Genomic DNA, 21,405 nt, shown 5'->3' with positions numbered 1-21,405 from the left:
ACCTCATGACTAGACCATGGCACCAAGTGCCACGTCCAATCCCCTCTTAAACACCTCCAGGGACGGTGACTCCACTACCTCCCTGGGCAGCACATTCCAATGATGAACGACTCGCTTGGTGAAGAACTTCCTCCTCACCTCAAGTCTAAACCTCCCCTGGCGCCGCTTGAGACTGTGTCCTCTTGTTCTGGTGCTGGTTGCCTGGGAGAAGAGCCCAACCCCTTCCTGGCTACAACCACCCTTCAGGTAGTTGTAGAGGGCAATGAGGTCACCCCTGAGCCTCCTCTTCTCCAGGCTAAACAATCCCAGCTCCCTCAGCCTCTCCTCATAGGGCTTGTGCTCAAGGCCTCTCCTCAGCCTTGTTGCCCTTACTTGGGCAACACTTGGTTGACTCTCTGAGCTGCAAAGTGCAAATCACACGTGAGAAAATAGTTCTTTTTTTTCTTTTTTTGGCCTAAAAGAATTAAAACATTGTAATTCTTTGGGGGCAGGAAGAAAATACAGCCTTTAGAGCTTTAGAGCATCCTCGTGGGTGTGGAAGTGGGTGTGGAACTAAATAGGTGACAGATTTGGCAAACTGACAGTTATCAGAGCTCTAGGGGAGAACAAAGCCTCTTTGTCTCCAGTGTCCTCACATGGCAGTGATCACCCTGCCAGCTCAGGGCCTCACCCGACCACCATGGGCTGGGAAGGACAGAAAGGTTGGGCTAGGGGATCCCTGAGGTCCCTTCCAACCTTGTGAATCTATGAAAGGATGGTGTGCTGCTCGCATACCACCCACCAGCTTCATGAGTGAAGGGCCAGCATCTGGGCATGGATCAGAAGCCACTGCAGGCACCAGGTCACAGATACAACCTACTGCAAGTGGGAAGCACTGCTGTGAGCATTGTCATGCGACCTGGACCTGGAAACACACGGGCAGTCTGAGCACACAGACACACAGACACGCTGAAGTACAGCGCCAGGCATGCAGGGAAGAAGCTGCTCTGCTCTGCATTGCACCAGCTGAACTTACACTGCCGTGCTTGCTGCTCTGCCAGAGGAGTTTCATGTTTCCATCATTGCATTTAGCATTAGCTACCAGGGTTGGAAACTGACTTTGCAACACCCTCCTGAGCAGGGTGCTGGGGACTATGCAGTGTTCCCACCCGCTGATGTGTTCTGGGTGCAGTGAAAACGATATGGATGTTGGTTGTGGAATCGTATGAGGGCCTTTCAGCACTTGCTCTGCTCATTGTCTCCACAGAATTCTCCTGGACAGACTGGCAGCTTGTGGCTTGGCAATGCTCTGCTGCATACAGCACTGGCTGGATAGGCCCAGAGAGGGGTGGTCAAAGGAGTTAAATCCAGCTGGGGTCATCAGTGGTGTTCCTCAGGGCTCAGTGTGGAGACCACTTCTGTTTAACATCTTTGTTGCTGATCTTGATAAGGACACAGGGTGGATCAGCACTAAGTTCTCCCATGGCACCAAGTCAGGTGGCAGTGTTGATCTGCAGGAGGGGAGGGAGGGAGGCTCTGCAGAGGGACTTGGAGAGATTGGATCCATGGCCAACATTCCCAGGGTGAGCTCCAACAAGGCCAAGTGCCAGGTCCTGCACCTGGGGCACAACAACCCCAAGCAGTGCTGCAGGCTTGGAGCAGTGTGGCTGGAGAGCTGCTGGCAGAAAGGGGCCTGGGGTGCTGATGGACAAGCAGCTGAACAGGAGCCAGCAGTGTGCCCAGGTGGCCAAGAAAGCCAAAGGCATCCTGGCTGGGATCAGCAATGCTGTGTCCAGCAGGAGCAGGGCAGGGATTGTCCCCTGGCACTCAGCTCTGGGGAGGCCACACCTCAAATGCTGTGTCCAGTTTGGGGCAGCTCAGTCCAAGAGGGATGTGGAGGTGCTGGAGCCAGGGCAGAGGAGGGCAAGGAAGCTGTGAAGGGCCTGGAGAATAAACCTGGTGAGGAGTGACTGAAGGAGCTGGGGATGGTTAGTGTGAAACAGAGCAGGCTGAGGGGAGACCTCCTGGCTGTCTACAGCTCCCTGAAAGGAGGTTGTGGAGAGGTTGCTGCTGGCCTCTTCTCACAGGTAATTAGTGATGGAACAAGAGGGAATGGCCTCAAGCTGCAGCAGGGCAGGGTGAGACTGGACAGTAGGAAACATTTTTTCCCAGCAGGATTGGTCAGGCACTGGCACAGACTGCCCAGGGAGGTGGTGGAGTCCCCAAGCCTGGATGTGTTTCAAGGTTGTTTGGATGTGGTGCTTGGGGCTCTGGTTTAGGGGTGACCCTTGTAGAGCACGGTTAATGGTCGGAGTTGGTGATACTGAGGGTCTCTTCCAACCTGAGTGTTTCTGTGATTCTGTTTCCCTTTCTTTCCAGCAGCAGTGTGTCAAGGTCATCTGGACATTTGATAGCTTCAGGTACTGGTGAATCATGAGTCAGGCCTCCATTCATGTCATTACCACCGAAGAAACTGCTGGGGTTTTGCTCTGTTGTTTGACACTAAATTTTCTTCCACCAAACACAAGTGCAAAGACACTTCTTCATTTTAAACCAGAGGCTGTGGGTTTCACATATTCATCCTGCTTTATCATTTGAAGCTTAAGAAGATAAGAAATACCACGAGATCTGTGACAGAGATCACAGGATCAGGCAACCCTGCCCCGTGTGACAGCTCACACGTACAAGTAGGTGTCCCTGTGGGCCAACAGACAGCAGCAGTAAGGTAGCACAAATGCAGGTGAAATGTGTCTGTAAGGATGTGCTGCTGCAGGCACAGGGCTTAGCATCAGACCAGTCAACACCCTCAGCAGAGTCACCTGCTGTAGGAAAGCAGCTTTAAAATGCAGGGTGAAGGAATGTAAGTAAGGAACTGCTCTGATAAACACTGGTGCAGGTTCTAAATCTGTGAAGAAGTGTCCTGTCCTGTCCTGTGCTGTCCTGTCCTGCTGCAGCACACATCAAAGAAACCCTAAGCATCTGTGCAGGGAGAGGGCTGCCTTGTGCTTGCTTCTGCACTTTCTAGCATTTTAACTTGTCCTTGAAGCTCGAGCCAGCAGCTCCAGGAAAGTACACAAGGCACTTCTGTAGCAGAAATGGAGCCTGGATCCACTTGAAACTGCTGGCTGGCAAACTTTTAAGGGTTAATGTAATAAATAAGAGGTTTGAAACGTCTATTTTAGATTCTCCTCTGCTTTCATCTCCTTCCTGCACAGCACTTATTTTCCTTCTGACAATAAATAATGTTTACATGAGCAATAAAGCTAACTCCAGGGGGTGCAGCTGTCATAAACTAAGCACGGCCCCAGAGGGAACCGAGCCGCAAATCTTACAGAACCAGCACGAGTGCTGTTCCCTTGGCTTGTAACTTTGCTGTCTTGTGTTAGACAAAGAAATGACAGCAGCCCAGTGCTCTGGCACAGGCAGTAAATCTGCTGCCTTCTCTGCTTCTGCACATGGCTATCAACGCTCTTGTCAGCTCAAGGTTTTGTTTTCCCCCATCAAACACTACTCAGCCTGGCCTCATCTGGAGAGCAGGGTAGCTGCTCTCCCTCCTCACGCAGCACATTGACCTGGATGTTCCAGCAAATGCATTGATTTCACTCAGTGACATGCAGTGGTATTAGTGCATTTTACAGTCACATGGTAAAATGAAAATGCCAGGGGGCTCAGTCCTGAAGCCCAGTTAGCATCATCACAGGGGAGTGGAAGAGGAAGGAAGTTCAAAAGCGCTGCAGGGAGGCAGGATGGAGCATAATTGGGCCACCCTCCATGTGGTTTAAAGAGGGCAGGCAGGGCATTAGAGAGCAGCTCCCTTCTGTGCCTCCAGCTCTGTTTAAACCTGGGTTGAGATGTGCCACATTTGCCAACTGATTGCTTAGTCATTGTCCTACACTCTTGCTGGGGGTCAGAGAAGACTAGACTAGACTAGACTAGGAGTTAACCAGGTTGGAAAAGACCCTCTAGATCATCAAGTCCAACCCATCACCCAACACCATCTGATCAACTAAACCATGGCACCAAGTGCCTTATCCAGTCTCCTCTTAAACACTTCCAGTGATGGTGCCTCCACCACCATCATTCATTCTGTTAGTTCTTGAGGTTCTCTGCTCTCCCCTTATTAGTCAAAGTTGCCCTGTCTCATCTTCTGAGACCTGCTTTGTCCCTGCACAGTTTCATGAAGCTGTGCTGATGATGGGTCAAATATTGCTTAGCTAATTCCTTAGTGATTGAGGCTTATTTTCATGGAATCACAGAATGTGCTGGCTTGGAAGGGACCTCTAGAGGTCACCTTGTCCAGCTCCCCTGCAGTAAGCAAGGATATCCCCAACTTGATCAGGTTGCTCAGAGCCCCATCAAGCCTGACCTTGAATGTCTCCAGGGATGGGGTCTCCACCAACTCCTGTTCAATCTGTGCCAGTGTTCCACCACCCTCATAGTAAAGGACTTCATCCTAATGTCCAATCTAAATTTCCTCTGTTTGTTTTCCTCCATCTGTGGACTTTCACCATTGATGCTGTCCAAGCCTTTGCTCTCTAACAGGACCTGGGAGAGCTTTCCTCTGGGGGATGGAGCACAGCCATCTGAGCTGTCCTGCCAGAAAGCCCCATGCCAGCAGTGGGGAAGAGCTGCTGCTGTAATGGTTGGGATCATAGCTTTGTGCAGAAATTCCACATCATTGCTTCTCATTTGCCACTTGAGGTCACCCTGCACAGGGCTCCAGACAGCCCTCCTTAGGCACTGCCTTGCACTGAGTCTTTATGATGCACCTTCTCCAAAACTTTTTGACCCCTTTGCATCCTCACAATCATCACCATCAACCCTGTGAGCTGCCTGGTATAGCTGCAGCCAGGCTGGTGGTGTGTGGGACAGGCAATGGAGCTGGGCTGGCAGTGTGGGACAGGCAACAGAACTGCTGCCAGCCCTGCACACAGACAGAGGCAAATGCTGCATATGGGATGCAGGAGCACAGTTGGGTACCAAAGCTGGCTGGGTCTGGCAGGGTACCACAAAAACTGCAGGCAAAATGGTTCACAGCACAAATATGCTCTGATAAACACTGGCTAGCATGAATTCAATGAATAGAGAATTAAATTGCAATGAGAGCTGAGAAGCATGTCCCTTCTCCTCTTTGCAGCACAGGTGAAGCAGTGCATTGCAGGGGTGCAGCCTGCCATAATGTATAGAACTGAGTTTATTAGGAACAACAAAACAGCCTCTTTACTGCCATTTCCATATAGCTGAAGTTCAAGCACATTTGAGATCTCTGCTGAGCACAGCCAGGATGGAACAGGGCATTTCTAGGCCTCCAGCAAGCTACAATAGTTTGAATTTCAAACCCAACACTTCAGAACTGAAGGCCTTAAGAGGCTATTTGGATTCCTAACCATCAGGGTATACAATAAAACAGTTACTGGAGTTTGCTGTAAGAGCACATGTCCATCATGGTAGGAATATGATAACAGACAATAGGCAGCTGATGACAGGAGAATGAATAAGGCTTCAACCTGTACTGTAACCACAAGATATTCACGTGTGCACACATAACAGCAGGGTGAGAGCTGGAGCAGTTCCTTCACTGTTCAAAATGGACAGGAAAATCCCACAACCTCGTTTCCTCACAGAGTGAGAAGGTCAAGAACAGGTAAAGGAGGCAGGCTTCCAAAAAGCTGCATTACCCCTTTGCTTGGAGTGCTCTCCCAGGGCAGCTGCAGCAGCCAGCTGTGCCACGCTGCTCCAGGAGGGCTGCATCCACCACGCTGTAACACAGACCCCAGCCGCAGGTGCCGCTGACGTGCTGCCTCTTGAGGTCAAGGATGCCACAGCAAGGCAGCACATCCCTCTGGGTGCTCTCCCCTCTCTAACAGGCTGGTGATTTGGAGGTGTGCCTCTGCTGCAGCCAGTCCCACACAGTCTCTAAATGTGGCACAGAGGAATGAGACAAAAAAGCCCTTCCTGGTACAAAACGGCAGGAGGGCTTTTAATTAAAACCAGAACTTTATTGTAGCTCTAACATACTACCGTGTAAAAATATGGGGGCAGGGGGGAGGTGTTCATCCTGGAATGCTTACCAAAAGCACTGGTTAAGAGCAGGTTTGAGCCTTGTGAATGTGTAGTTATCATAAGTGACTCTGTATGAGGCAAACCTACAAAGTGGCTACGATTTCTCTAGATGTACAGAAGGATAACTATGCCTTTGCATGGTCACAGCACCTCTGTAGGGAATGGCTATGAGCTGCCAGCCTCCACATGCATTCTGTTATTTCTATCAAACCATGAAGCATTTCTCTTAATTAATCTTGGAATATAGAAAACTTTCAAATTCACAGGACTAATTCACTTCCTGTGTTGTCCTTAAGGCACGTGTTTCTATCTAAATTCATTTGGTCCAGAGGAGCAATTGTCTTTCAGACACCAGCTACCCAGGTATCTGGCAGCCTGCTTTGCTGTGGCTCTCCTGATGTCCATAGACTTCCACGACATGTACTGAGCTCCCTGTGTGTCCTGCAGTGGTGTGTCCTGGCACAGGCTGTGTCACTGCTGCACCCACGCTCTTGGCTAAGCTAGGCAGATGAGTGTTGTCTTTGCAGCAGCCACGAGCTGTGATGTCCCGAGGCCACTCCTCCTGGAACCTGTGGGCATGAAAGAAGAAGTTATTTCTGTTTCATCTGCTCTACAGAACTGTCCAATCCATTTTATTTTATCAGCAGCTTCTGCTGTAACATATGGGCTCACTTAGCACTACAACCAGCTGGCAGCAGTGGGGCAAGTAACTGTGCCTCTGTAAAAGCTGATGGAGACCTTGAAAAAAGACTTGGGAGGGTGGTTGGGACAGATGTTATTTGTTTGTGTTCCATCAAATGAGTCTCCAGCTTCAATTTAATGTTAGGCTATCTAGAGAATATTGCTAAGAACACTTGAGTGCTGAGAGTGGTGCAGAAGGGAAATCCTTACTTGGTTAGTAGAGCACTGCTGGGGGCACAAGTGCCAGCTGTGCTCAGTGGGATCTGAGGTGTTCTTTGCAGAACTGCCAGTGATGCCAGTGCAGTGCAGTTGCATTGTGCCTTGTGCTAGCCCCTGACTGCCTGACCTGGCTACTGCCTGGCTCACCCCGAGGAGCCTGAAGGGGCTGTGCTCTCCAGGTGTTTGTGCATGCAACACTGGTGGTCACCAAACCATCCTGCACCTCACCTTTCCACACCAGGAAAGGAGGGTTTGCCCAGCTGTGGGATAAACCAGCACAGCCCACTGGCCCAGGCAGCAAACCACCCAGCAGAGCTGGTGTGGCACAGGGACTGAGCCAGAAGCAAACCACCCAGCAGAGCTGGTGTGGCACAGGGACTGAGCCAGAAGCAAACCACCCAGCAGTGCTGGTGCGGCACAGGGACTGAGCCAGAAGCAAACCACCCAGCAGTGCTGGTGTGGCACAGGGACTGAGCCAGAAGCAAACCACCCAGCAGAGCTGGTGTGGCACAGGGACTGAGGCAGAAGCAAACCACCCAGCAGAGCTGGTGTGGCACAGGGACTGAGCCAGAAGCAAACCACCCAGCAGAGCTGGTGTGGCACAGGGACTGAGGCAGAAGCAAACCACCCAGCAGAGCTGGTGTGGCACAGGGACTGAGGCAGAAGCAAACCACCCAGCAGAGCTGGTGTAGCAGAGCAGCAGCAGCAGCAGATGCAGGTGGCAAAGCTGCTGAAATGATGCTCAGTAAACTCCATACAATCATTCAGGAATTCAGCTTATTCTTGAACTCTGCTGCAGGAAGTGTGATGGATGCAGCCAGCTCTAAGCACATGGCAGGTAAACCAGAGCCCCTCTGCTCTGTGCCAGCTGGGTGCAGACTGAGAAGGTGTGCTTTTGTAGAGCATCAGTCACGCCGCAGCAGCTGCTGGTGTGCAGGCAGATGCCAAAGTTGCTTGTCCCACATTCCCTGCAGGTGAGCTTGTTCATGTAGCTCCTCTAGCTTCCTCTGAACCATCACAATGTGTAAATGAACTGAACACAGCAGCTTGCACACCCACATCCAGGACAATGTGGTCTTACCCTTTTGCATATGAAAAGCTGGCAGGAGCCAGAAGCAGCATTCTGCTGTTCTCAGCTGCAGAAAGCCAGCAGGAATGCTCAGAGATGTGTGCACATAGAGGAACTGCAGGGGAATGACAGGAAACACCACCAAAGGTTTGCTGTGCTGGCACAGAGCAGGTGCTGCAGATACATCTTTCCTGTACAGGAGAATAAATTTTGCTCTTCACTGGAAAGCTGCATTACAAAACTGTCTGGGTCATGAGCTACAGCTGCTAGTGTAAAGGCATCTTAAAATACCTCAGCATTTGATGCAAGAAGGCTCTGCATCAGCACAGTCAGAATACACCCAGCAAGGGGGTGCTCAGAGGAGCAGAGTTTCCCCACAACCACCACAAACTCCTCTGTCTCTCAAGAAAGCAGCCTGGGCCCTTTACCCAATTTTTATTGACCTGCACTGTCTCAGCTGTGCCTTTCATCTTGGTGTGTCAACAAGCCCTCAAGCACCTGAGTGCCCCTGTGGCTTGCCATCAGGGAACTGAAGGTACATGGAGTAGAATCATAGAATAGAATCACAGAATCAGCCAGGTTGAAGAAGACCTCAGAGATCATCAAGTCTAACCTATTACCTAATACCTAATGCCTCCTGACAACTAAACCATGGCTCCAAGTGCCACATCCAGTCCCCTTTTTTTGAACACCTGCAGGGACAGGGGAGTAATGCTGCAGAAAATCTTCTGAGGTATTTGCTTCTGTACCTTTTTTTTTGACTTCCATAGAACAAGAAACTCAGCTCCATCTTCTCGAGATGGCAGACAACAGCTGCCAAGTAAAAACCAGAAGAGTGTGTATGGGGAGAAGGTTTGGGATAAAGTTTTGCACAGGGTAGGCAGAGCCCTTGCAAATAGCCCTGGCAGGATCATAGTTCAAGCCCAGGCATTCTGGCTGCTGTGCAATAAACACTTGGGGGAATTCAGCCCATCTGGAGGTTTCTCCTGTGAAGCTCTGCCCTGGTAACTGCAACTGCACAGAGCCCACCAACACCTCAGAAACTCCAACTGGCTAAAATCGTACTTGGAGGACAGCTGCACCCCTGGCTGAACAATCTCTGCCTCCCTTTCTGGGAACCACTAAACTTCCACACACTGAAGTAAGTCTGGGATGAGGTGACAGAGGGCACCCTCCCTTCACTGCAGTACCTGAGCCCCATGGACATCAGATGGACAGCGATGTCCGTGGAGTGCCACCTGAACAGAGGCTGAGAAGATTAAGAGGGCTGCAGTGTCAACCAGGGACAGATAAATGCAGGCAGTGGGCTCTCCTCTGCACACATGGCTATCAGTCAGACACAGCCTTCAGTCTGCTCTTCCATCCTTGGAGCTCTCAGCTCTGTCCCCAACAAATAAGACTTTTTTTCCAAGTGCTTCAACTTTCTGTAACTCGAGTTTCCAGCAGGGCTACTTCAAACCATCACAGTAAGAGGATTAGAGACCTCCCTGCACTCTTATCTGGAAATGCAAACCCACCCGAGGATGTGAGGTGCAGAATAGCCTAGCTAGATGCACAATGCATTGGACAAGGACAGGCTTTATTTGCCAGCCCAAGTCAGAGCTCCTGTCCGGGGAGCGGAGCAGCCACCACAGCAATTGTCAGTGGATTGTAGAGGATTCAGAAGAATTTTGCTTTGTGTGTCTTGAGAGCTATTCCTAGCTGGAGGGGAAGCTGCTGCTAACAGGACATCTGAGAAGTGTGAGAACTCAGAGCAGTGGGGCTGTCACACTACTGCCTCGTGCTGGCACTGGCTCTGAAAAGAGAGCATTATACTAGAGGATGGGAGGGGATTTTTTTGTTGTTGTTGCTGTATGTCTGGGGGCTTTGGACAAGACCCTGGGGTAATCATGGAAGCATTATGAGAACAATAATAGCAGCTCTATTGGAAGCACATGTTGCTGCACACACCCTCCACACCACTGCCATGGCACTAGGGTGGGAATTCAGACATCACAGAATCGCAGAATCATTCAGGTTGGAAGAGACCCTTGGGATCACCAAGTCCAGCCACTGACCCAACTCTACATAGCTCTACATATGCCCAAGCACCACATCCAACCAACCATCCAGGGCTGGTGACTCCTCCCCACTCTGAGCAGCCTGTTCCAGTGCTCTGGGACCCTCACAGTCAAGAAGTTTCTCCTCATGTTGAGGTAGAACATTCTGTGCTATAGTTTCTATTCCTTGCCCCTTGACCTATTCCAGGGCACAGTGAGCAGAGGCTGTCTCTGTCCCTTCCTTCCTGGCCCCCAGCCCTCAGCTATTGATAGACATTGATCAGATCCCTCTAGTCTTCTCTCCAGACTAAAAAACCTCAGGTACATGAGGTGTCTCCTCAGCCTGCTCTGTTTCACACTAACCATCCCCAGCTCCTTCTGTCACTCCTCACCAGATTTATTCTCCAGGCCCTTCACAGCTTCCTTGCCCTCCTCTGCCCTGGCTCCAGCACCTCCACATCTCTCTTGGACTGAGCTGCCCCAAACTGGGCACAGCACTCGAGGTGTGGCCTCCCCAGAGCTGAGTGCCAGGGGACAATCCCTGCCCTGCTCCTGCTGGACACAGCATTGCTGATCCCAGCCAGGATGCCTTTGGCTTTCTTGGCCACCTGGGCACACTGCTGGCTCCTGTTCAGCTGCTTGTCCATCAGCACCCCAGGTCCCTTTCTGCCAGCAGCTTTTCAGCCACACTGCTCCAAGCCTGCAGCATTTCATAGTTTCATAGTTTCATTCAGGGTTGGAAGGGACCACAAGGATCATCTAGTTCCAACCCCCCTGCCATGGGCAGGGACACCCCACACTAGATCAGCCTGGCCAGAGCCTCATCCAGCCTGGGCTTAAACGCCTCCAGGAACGGGGCCTCGACCACCTCCCTGGACAACCCATTCCAGGGTTTCACCACTCTCATGGTGAAGAACCTCCTCCTCACATCTAGCCTGAATCTCCCCACCTCCAGCTTCATTCCATTCCCCCTAGTCCTATCACTACCTGAGATCCTGAGCAGTCCCTCTCCAGCCTTCCTGTAGGCCCCCTTCAGATACTGGAAGGCCACAATTAGTGACTGAATTGCTCGGGGTTGTTGTGCCCCAGGTGCAGGACCTGGCACTTGGCCTTGTTGGAGCTCACCCTGGTAATGCTGGCCATGGATCCAATCTCTCCAAGTCCCTCTGCAGAGCCTCCCTCCCCTCCTGCAGATCAACACTGCCACCTGACTTGGTGCCATCTGAGAACTTAGTGCTGATCCACTCTGTGTCCTTATCAAGATCAGCAACAAAGATATTAAACAGAAGTGGTCTCCACACTGAGCCCTGCAGAACACCACTGGTGACCCCAGCTGGATTTAACTCCTTTGACCACCCCTCTCTGGGCCTATCCAGCCAGTGCTGTATGCAGCAGAGCACTGCTCAGCCAAGCCATGAGCAGCCAGTTTGTCCAGGAGAATTCTGTGGGACAGTGTTATCAGCATGGTGCAGAAGCCAGCTGCCCTACCTTTGTGACAGGGCCCCAAGATGAAACCACAGCTCACTTCCCCTGCTTTGTCTTCCCTTGTGACATCTGTGTCAGAAGGTACTGGAAGCTTTTGGTCTCTGAGTGGTGGTGGAGGAGAGCACAGAGCACAGCAGTAACAAACTAGAGGGGAATAAACTCTTAATGAGTGGAGAAGCTCAAGGTGGGACAGCTGCAGGGTGGGACAATGTCTGTAAAAGCTTGCCAAGGTGGAGGTTTTCAGAAGCTTTGGCCTAAGGAGGTTTTGTAGAACTGTGGCCTATGGATTGCTTTGTATTTGCTATTCTTTGCACCACAGCATGTAGTTTATTAACAGCACTTCCACCTGAACTTCCAGCAATACTCTGTATTTCTACCCAATCCTCATGTGGAGTTTCTCTTTAACTAATTTAAGAGTAGCTGTAAGCCTCTCTAGCCCCTTACACCAAGACAACCTCCCAGCCTGCTTCTCTGCAGAAGAGAATTTTTTTGTTCTAGGTAATATGCTCCAGCTTTAGTGGCCATCTGAAAGGAGGACTTGAACCTCCTGAGCCATGGGCTTTGCCATCTGAGTCACTCTTGTGGTCAGGTAAGCTGTTTCATAGGGGATGTTTTATACTTGACCTAGATGTGTGTGAAAGAGTTCACCTCCAAAGAGTCTGAATGTGGAATGCACAACTGCTTCCATACCAAGTGTGTGCTGCCCTTTAGCTGGATTTCTAACCTGGACACGTTGTCCTAGCTGACAGAGGTTCAAAAGGCAGTAGTTTATGGCTAACTTCACACCTCCCTGGGTGGGGAAAACACTGGAGCAGCGATTCTCCCTTGCAAAATAGCAGCATGTCTGAGGCAAAGGAGCATCTGTTCATAGAATGGTAGGGGTTGGAAGAGACCTCTGGAGATCATCTTGTCCAAACCCCTGCTGATGAAGGTTTGCCTAGATAAGGTTGCACAAGAATGTGTCCAGGCAGGGTTTGAAAGTCTCCAGAGAAGGAGACTGCACAACCTCTCTGGGCAGCCTGCTCCAGGGCTCCAGCACTCTCACACTGAAGAAGTTCAAGCGAAGCCTCCTGTGTTCTAGTTTGTACCCACTGCCCCTTGACCTATCAGTGGCCACCACTGAGGAGATCCCAGCCCCATCCTCATGACCTCCACCCTTTAGACACTTATATGTATTTGTAAGATCCCCTCTCAGTCTGCTCTTTTCCAGGCTAAACAGCTCCAGGTCTCTCAGCCTCTCCTTGTAGAAGGGATACTTGTGGCCTTCTGTTGGACTCTCCAGTAGTTCCCCATTCCTCTTGAACCAGGAAGCCCAGAGCTGGACACAATACTCCATGTGTGGCCTCACCAGGGCAGAGTAGAGGGGGAGGTTACAGGACTGTTAAGTTGAGAAAGCAAAGCAGACAGGCTTCTCTAGGGGTGGCTATTCCTCAGCACAATGAGGAAGCTGATGCAAACTGAAAGGAGCTCTCTTTACTCCCCGTCTGTATTTCTCCTGGGCCAGCACGTGTTGATGTGTAAATATGCCACGGCTGGAGCAGAGGAGTGCTTGGTTCTCTGGTGTCTTTGCAAGCCCCAAAGGGCTATGCTAGGTTGTGAATGTTTTAATTTCTCCTAGAGGCATGGCCAGGACAACTTAAGGGAATGAGGAGGCTGCTAGTTCAGTTGGGGATTCACAAGCAAGCTGATGGAGCTTGCCTGCCTTACCCCAGGCAACTCACTTGTTGGGATCCATTCAGCTGGGGAACAGCTGCAGCTGCCCCCCAGCAGTGGTAAGGGTACCCTCATGCCTGGGTCAGGGAGACCTCACTCTTCTTTTTGACACCAGTTTCTTTAACACTGTCTCCTGCTGGCATTCACCTCCACCTCTCAAACATTAGCAGTAGCTGGCACAGAGGAGGGGCAGCTGTCATTAAGCTTCTCTTTGCTGATATTTTACACTCTGCTGTCACAGGGCAGAGGACAAGCTGCCTGCTCAAATAGCTGACTAAGTCCAGCCTCTTCCACGTGGCTGTTTGCTGGGGATGGAAGGAGAGTCTTCACCTTCAGTGGTAGTTGCCCAAACAATTATTCCAAAGAAGGATTGCTGCAGGGTCAGATATCATTCTTCACCAGGAAATAACTGACTCCAAAAGAACATATCCTGCCCAGGAACACACCCATTTCAAACTCAGCACAGCGTTTCAAGTGCTTGTTCCTCTGCAGCCCCAAATGCTGCCTGGGGCTCTCCTCAGCAGGAGCCACATTGCCTGTCTGACCCCAAGCAGGCCTGAGGAAGGTCTTCCCCCTTTGGGTGGATGATGCCAGCAGTCCTGGTTTTATTCTCACACAGAATTGAGAAGACTTTAAATTCTTAGAACGTTGAAGAGAGCACAACATACTTAATCGATTTGAGGCTTTTCTCCCCATACATACTGCAGCCAGGCTGTGAGAGCTGTTCCCAACAAAACCCTGTGCTGGCAAGCCCTGCCCCTGCCTAGCAATCCTCCCCAGGGGCTGTTTTGGGGGTCCATGCACATTGTTCTCCTCTAACTACATGGCCCAGAGCTACAGCTAATCTCCCTGCCATAGAGGGCAGCTGCTTTTCTTCAGCTAATCTGTCTCAAAGGTCTGCATCACCAGCAACCTGCTATCTCTGCTCTCTGCTCTGAACTTCTGAGAAGCCATGCTGGGGAAAACACGTCCCTCCCAGCAGCCCCATGGGTCACAACTTGTCTGCCTCTGCTCAACATTAGTTAGCTCTTCAAATATTGTAAAAACCCCAAATCTGCTGCCAATGCTTTCTGCTAAAAATAACTCTGTTTGCTCTCCTTAGGATTCCTCACACCCAAAGGGAGGGGGTGGCACCATCTACACTTTGCAGTTAATGATCCCACGTGTTTGCAGACACATTTCTCAGCATTTTAAAGCAAACTGTTCCTGCAGCCAAGCAGCCAGAACAGGGCTCACTATAATCAGAGTATTTGCCACTGCAATTCAGCATTTCCCTGTGAGAGTTGTGTCTTCATCACCTTGGTTCCGTGTGCGGATCATGAGGGGAAGATCTCACTTTGTGGTAGGCAGGTCCACAACAGCATACTGGAGCCTCAACTGTCCAACAGCTTCTACATCATTCATACTTCTATCCATCAGCTTTTTGCATCCACATTATGTCACCTCCTACCAGCCACGATGATCTCATCAGTACCACTTGAGCAGGTGATAGTTTTTTAACCCTAAATCAGTCTGCAAGCCATCACAATATCTTACCTGGCTGAACACACTGGCTGTTTTTGGTTCTTACAGTATGTTTGATTCTTAAAGTGGTGAACCAATATATTAATCTGCAGTTAATCTCTAAACCTATTTCAATGAAGCCTGAAAAGAACACGATCTGCATCCTTTTCTAGTCAGCAATAGGCTAAGGTACGCTCCAGAGAGGTCGGCTTCAAGGGTGGAGGAGTTCTTACTCTTGGAGATACTTCAGATGCTACATGAAGAAGCAGCAGAACAGATTTCTTTAAGGAAAGGAAATGCTGTCAGAAAAACAACTCAAATTACCCAGCCTCCACCCACTCCTTTCTCAAGGTCACCACTCATCTCTCAGCCTTCCCCTTCTAAGGCTGCTACAGAGCCACTTCCTATGGCTGTACCACAGAGAGCTCCTTGTATTGCAGCCCTCAGAAAGACATCAGACTCCCCTGCTACTTTGGCCCTTGTTAGAAGAAACAAGTAGGAGCTCTGATTTGCTCAGAGGCCCAGTGGTGCAGTGTACACATTTCCCTAAATGTCTGAAACATTATACAAGAACAGAATAGAATTAGAATTGAAATAGACTAGGATAGGATAGGATAGGATAGGATAGGATAGGATAGGATAGGATAGGATAGGATAGGATAGGATAGGATAGGATAGGATAAGCATTAGAAAATAATTAGACTAGAATAAAATTTTTCAGCTGGAAGTCATCTACAGCTATCATAAAGTCCAACTACCTGACCACTTTAGGGCTGACCAAAAATTGGAGGGCATTGTCCAAATGCCTCTTGAACGCTGCCAGGCTTGGGGCATTGACCACCTCCCCAGGAAGCCCGTGCCAGGCTTTGCCTACCCTTTTGGTAATGCCAGGTCTGAAGCTGCCTTACAGAGCCTTGGTTAGGTTACCTTTTGGCTTGCTTGTGACCATGGGCCCACACTCTAGTTGATGTGCACACACTCTAGTTGATGTCCACACAGCAATACACAGACTCTCTTCTGGGCTTGCCTGCCCTCAGGTTTGCTGCTTTTTTCCAAGCACACCACAGGCCTTTACTTACTTACTTCTGGAGCCCCTATTACAAGAGGGATATGGAGGTGCTGGAACGGGTCCAGAGCAGGGCCACAAGGATGATCAGAGGGCTGGAGCACCTCTCCTGTGAGGACAGACTGAAGGAGTTGGGGCTGTTCAGTCTGGAGAAGAGAAGGCTCCCAGGTGACCTCATTGTGGCCTTGCAGTATCTGAAGGGGGCTACAGGAAGGCTGGGGAGGGACTTCTCAGGATCTCAGGTAGTGATAGGACTAGGGGGAATGGAATGAAGCTGGAGGTGGGGAGATTCAGGTTGGATTTGAGGAGAAGGTTCTTCACCATGAGAGTGGTGAAGCCCTGGAATGGGTTGTCCAGGGAGGTGGTTGAGGCCCCGTCCCTGGAGGTGTTTAAGCCCAGGCTGGATGAGGCTCTGGCCAGCCTGATCTAGTGTGGGGTGTCCCTGCCCATGGCAGGGGGGTTGGAACTAGATGATCCTTGTGGTCCCTTCCAACCCTGACTGATACTATGATACTATGATACTTCCTTGGACAATCACTGCTCTCAGCTCCACCACACCAGCAGCAGCCACAAGGTTGGAGATATCAGCTAAATTCCTACCTCTAATCCTGCACAGTTATCCATTTAACAATTTAGCTGTGGAAATGAGCATCACTCATTAACCCTGATTAAACAGACCTTACTGGAGTGAAGAAAGGGAACAAGGTACACACTGGTGGAGGCTCACACCTGCTCCAAGAGCAATTCCAAGACAGCTTCATTTGGAGTCTGTCACAGTCTCAATGCCATTTCCATCTCTGATTAGAAGCAGCACCACCCGCTCTGTGTGGAGCAGGTAGGCTCTTCTCTCTGGGGTGCACAGAATAATACAGCTGTTCTCCTAGCTGATTTTTGCCCTGGCTACTAATTAGCCAGGATCACATCACCTCTGCATGTTGGAAATGAAGCAGACCTTGCTTGCCAGGTCTGAACACAGCATGTGTGTTGTTCTGGGAAAAGAGCTCACAGGCTTCCTCCTCCTGCCCTCTGCAATTCCTCACCAAGGTTTGTATATCCCAGAGTGCCAGGCTGGAAGGGACCACAAGCATCATCTGGTCAAACCCTTCGGGGTGACAGTGCTCTCCCAGCACCCTGTCAAGCTGAGTCCTGTCCAAAGTAGGGACACAGCTTCCCTTCAGAGATGATTCCAGTGTCCAACTGCGCTCATGTGGAACATTTTCCTCTGGAGTCCAATGGGAATGTCCCCAGCAGTACCTTGTCCCCATCACCCCTTGTCTTTGCCATGGGACTCCTTGTGCAAAGGGAGCCTGGTAGCCACCCTTTACATCCTGGCCCATGGTGAAAAGGTCTCCCCTCAGCCTTCTCCAGGCTGATCAGCCCCAGCTCTCTCAGCCTTTCTTCCCGTGGCAGGGCTGCCAGGCCTCTGATCATTCTCCTGGCCCTTCTCTGAACACTTCCCAGCCTGTCTGCATCTTTTCTGTACAGCAGGGACCAAAACTGCAGATGGTGCTCCAGGTGTGGCCTGAGCAGCACTGAGCAGAGTGGGACTTTGTTATCCCTGCTGGGGATGCCCTTGGTGATGCAGCATCCTGTTGGCTTTCTTTGCTGCTGCATCATGCTGTGCACTCATGCTGAGCTTGCTGTCCACCAAGCCCTCCAGGTCCCTTTCCAGAGGGCTGCTTTGCAGCCAGGTGGATCCCAGTCTGAGCTGCACACCTGGGTTCTGTATTCCCAGGGGCCAGACCCCCAACTTGTCTCTCATAAGGTTCTTGCTAATCCACTGCTGCAGCCTGTCCAGGTCATCCTGGAATGTAGCCTCTTCCTTCTGGAGTGCCAACTTCTCCATTCATTTTGGTGTCATCTGCACACTTCATCAGGGTGCTCTTGATCCCAACATCTTCTAGGTTTTCTAACATATTTTTTAACACATTCTCCAGTTTTCTGAAGAAATAATGAACCTGTTGATGTTTGGCCCCAGTGGGGCTGCACATTCCCTGTGCTTGCCCTGCAGAAAAGGCTTATGGAATTTGGCAGAGATAACAGCAGCCCCTGCTCTGTGGAGTGGTGCAGGAGAACCCAGAAGGAGCTGGAGGCTCCCACAGAGCACTAACCTCTGTTTTGCAGCCCTGGTGGAGCTTATGTGAAAAGCAGCTTACACTCAGACAAAACATTAATGTTGCAGCAGATGGAAGTTGCCCAAAATTAAAAAGTGCATCTTAAGTCTTCTAAAAAACCATTTAGGTTATAATCAGCATTTAATGAGGTTTATACATCTTCCTGAAATCACCCAGAGCCAGGAATTGATTAAGCAGCCATCAGGCTTTTGTGCAAGTGTTCCAACTGAACATAATTTCCAGCTGCACTGTGACATGGAAGCGTGTTTGGGCTATGCATAAAGTTGCTTTCTGCAGGTAAGCAGCACAAATCACAGATGCTGCTGCACAGAAAAGTTGGGCAAGGGAGCATGCTCGCTCAGTGAAGAACTTTCTCCTCACCTCGAGTCTAAACCTCCCCAGTGCAGCTTGAGACTGTGTCCCCTTGTTCTGGTGCTGGCTGCCTGGGAGAAGAGACCAACCCCTTCCTGGCTACAACCACCTTTCAGGTAGTTGTAGAGGGCAATGAGGTCACCCCTGAGCCTCCTCTTCTCCAGGCTAAACAACCCCAGCTCCCTCAGCCTCTCCTCACAGGGCTGTGCTCAAGGCCTCTCCCCAGCTTTGTTGCCCTTCTCTGGACACATTGAAGTGTCTCAATGTCCTTCTTAAACTGAGGGGCCCAGAACTGGACACAGGACTCAAGGTGCGGCCTAACCAATGCAGAGTCCAGGGGCACAATGACTTCCCTGCTCCTGCTGGCCACACTATTCCTGATGCAGGCCAGGATGCCATTGGCCTTCTTGGCCACCTGGGCACACTGCTGGCTCATGTTTAGGCAGCTGTCAATCAGCACCCCCTGGTCCCTCTCTGTTTGGGAGCTCTCCAGCCACTCTGACCCCAGCCTGTAGCTCTGCATGGGGTTGCCGTAGCCAAAGTGCAGCACCTGGCACTTGGATTTGTTGAATGCTATCCTGTTGGACTCTGCCTATCTGTCCAGTCCCTGGTAAGGAACTGGTATTTTGCAAGAGAGCTTTCAGAGTCACTGGGGGATCAGCAGTAACACCCAGAGCTCACCTTCAGTCCCTGGTGTCCCTTCCTGCCCCCTCTTCTAAGGCTCTTAGGCAAGCTGGCACCTTGAAGCCGCTACCCACCACAGAGGAGAGACTTTCCTGTCCTCTGCTGCAGTTAGCATCAGTTTAATAAAGCCAATTACAAACCTCTCTCCAGTTAATCAGGTGCAACCAGCCCTGCAGCCCAGGCTTAACCAGGCACTGCTGGGGACAGAGGAATGAAGCAAGGAGAGAGATCACACTCAGCTTCTCTGCTGGCTCACCATTAATTCACCATGGACGGGCAAGGTCAAGGACGAGCCCTGGCAATGCACTGCCATCACTCCAGGAGCATCCCTTTGAAATGCATTTTTGAGGAATCCCCTTCCTGGAGCTTGTCCACCAACCTTATTCAAGCACCCTGTAGTGGAGCAGCCTTACCTGTGGAAGCCTTGGTTATCGTATGCCATGTCGGTCACATCACCACACGTGGCTTTATTCCTGAGTTTCTTGTTGTTGTTATTGTTTCTTCCCTTAAAACCAAAGTAAGCAGCTTGCATGTGCTCCAGTTCTTCAGCTCTGAGCTGGTACCATAGCTGCATGTTTCTGTGAGCAAAGCAAGGGGTAAATCCATTACTGTGGTGAAGGCCTGCATGCCTGAGCTTCATCTGCCCACAGCTCTGGCTCACAGCACTTTACATCCAGACCCAGGGCTGCTGAGGGCAGCACTTAAACACATGCTCAAGTGTAAGCCAAATGTCCAGAGACTTCAATACTTGCTTAAGTACCTTACATTTTAGGCTGCCCAGGATGGTGGTGGAGTCTCCATTCCTGGAGGTGTTTAAAAGCCACACAGATGTGGTGTTGAGGGATGTGGGTTAGTGGCAGGGAGCCCTTCTGGCTCTCTACAGCTCCCTGAAAGGAGATTGTAGCAAGGTGGAGGTTGGTCTCTTCTCCCAAAGAGCAAGAGACAGTACAAGAGGATTCAGGTTTCAGTTCTGTCATGGGAGGTTTAGGTTGGATGTGAGGAACAATGTCTTCCCCAAGAGGGTTGTCAAGCCTGGAACAGGCTGCTCCTGTGGCAGTGGTGGACTCCCCATCCCTGGAGGGATTGAAAAGCTGTGGAGATAGGGTGCTGAGGGACATGGTTTGGTGGTGACCCAGCAGCACAGGGTTAACAGTTGGCCTCCATCATCTTGAAAGATCTCTTCCATCCAAAATGATTTTGTGATTTTATGTCCTCCTGACAGAACCAGGGCAAAGCATCTGGTGTGAAGAGCTTGTCTTTTGTGAGAGAAAGATATCAAGCCTTCAAAGTTATGTGAATGGCTAATTTTGACAGAACTTCATTTAAAATAAATGAAAACCAAGGGCAGGAAGAGTCCTATGAGAAGACAAGCAGCAATTCCTAAAATGCCAATCAGCTCTTTCATTTCAAAACATTTTGTGCTGTCAGTGAAAACCTGGTATTAGGAATGACACCAAAAACTTCCTTTTTAGTCTCACAAAACCTTTGCAAGTGTGCTGGGGTTGCACCACATCCTGGGAGGGGGAGGACTATGAGAGCCCTGCTCTCCCGTGGGGATTAAGGAAACCTGATCCAGGTGCACTTGGTTCCTTCTTTCCCCCACCCTGCCCCAAGGGGGTTCGCCCTCAGGAAACTGAGTTAGTCTGTTCCACTCCCCCTTCCTGCCTAACAAAACTATAAAGGGGAAGGTATGGCAACCATTTCCTTCTCTGTTGCTCCTGCCTCACCTGGGACAGAGGACCCAGAGTCACTGCTGGCTTCCTGGTTCTCTGCCACATGGTCAGGTCTGGTCTTTCTCCCTGCTGCATCCACATTTCTCCAAAGGACTGTTGGTTTTGTATCTCTCCCTATCCATCCTTGTTCCTTACCCTTGTGGGCTCTTCCTGTTATTGGGGGTTTTGTGTGTGTATATATATATTTTAAAGGAAGAAATTCACTTCTCTACTTCCAAACCAACTCCAGATTATTTCTCAGTAGATTTACCTCCTCCCCTTTTTCCTTACCCCCCCCCTTCTTTCCCTTTTTTCCTTCCCTTATCTTTCCCTTTTCTTTCCCCTTCCCTTGCTTTGTCTATCAGAAAAGAGGAAGAGGAGTGCGGGAGGAGTTCTCAGTCTTGCTGCCATCTGAGCTCTTAAATTCCAGTTAGGCTCAAACCACAACACAAAGGAAATAGAAAAATCTGTATTTTGGTTAGGAGTGAATTTTGAAGTGACAAAACTCCAGATGAAACATGGCTTGGAGTAGAGACCTTCACTCGTGTCCTCCCAGGCGTCTCTCTAGTCCACTGCTATCCTGCCTCACTTCAAACACTTCTCTGAAGCAAGAAGAGACTTAAAATGAGCCAGCAGTGCAGGCTCTTGTTTGCACAGCAGGCAGAGTGGGATGTGACACAGCCACCCCATGAAGCTACGTGCAGTG

At 50.4% G+C, this 21,405-nt stretch overlaps 1 protein-coding gene across 4 annotated transcripts in view; it reads right to left on the bottom strand.

Moving 5' to 3' along the window:
• Nucleotides 1-5,109: 5,109 nt before the first annotated feature.
• The window catches only part of SUSD3 (sushi domain containing 3), a 38,827-nt gene continuing 22,531 nt past the window's right edge, over nucleotides 5,110-21,405 (bottom strand). Inside the window, exons 5-6 of one of the 4 annotated variants that reach the window (XM_068162581.1) lie at nucleotides 19,401-19,565; nucleotides 5,124-6,611 (exon numbers count right to left, since the gene is read on the bottom strand). In XM_068162581.1, the coding sequence (XP_068018682.1) occupies nucleotides 6,398-6,611; nucleotides 19,401-19,565 (379 nt within the window). In that variant the 3' untranslated portion in view covers nucleotides 5,124-6,397. Of the gene's footprint in view, nucleotides 6,612-19,400; nucleotides 19,566-21,405 lie in introns of all 4 variants that reach the window. The other 3 variants (XM_068162582.1, XM_068162583.1, XM_068162584.1) reach the window with 3 other exon arrangements.

This window comes from Melanerpes formicivorus, unplaced genomic scaffold, assembly GCF_026170545.1.
Source record: "Melanerpes formicivorus ecotype bairdi unplaced genomic scaffold, bMelFor1.0.p_v2 SCAF_66, whole genome shotgun sequence".
NCBI classification, from domain to species: domain Eukaryota; kingdom Metazoa; phylum Chordata; class Aves; order Piciformes; family Picidae; genus Melanerpes; species Melanerpes formicivorus.
This window is presented reverse-complemented; position numbering and strand designations above follow the sequence as displayed.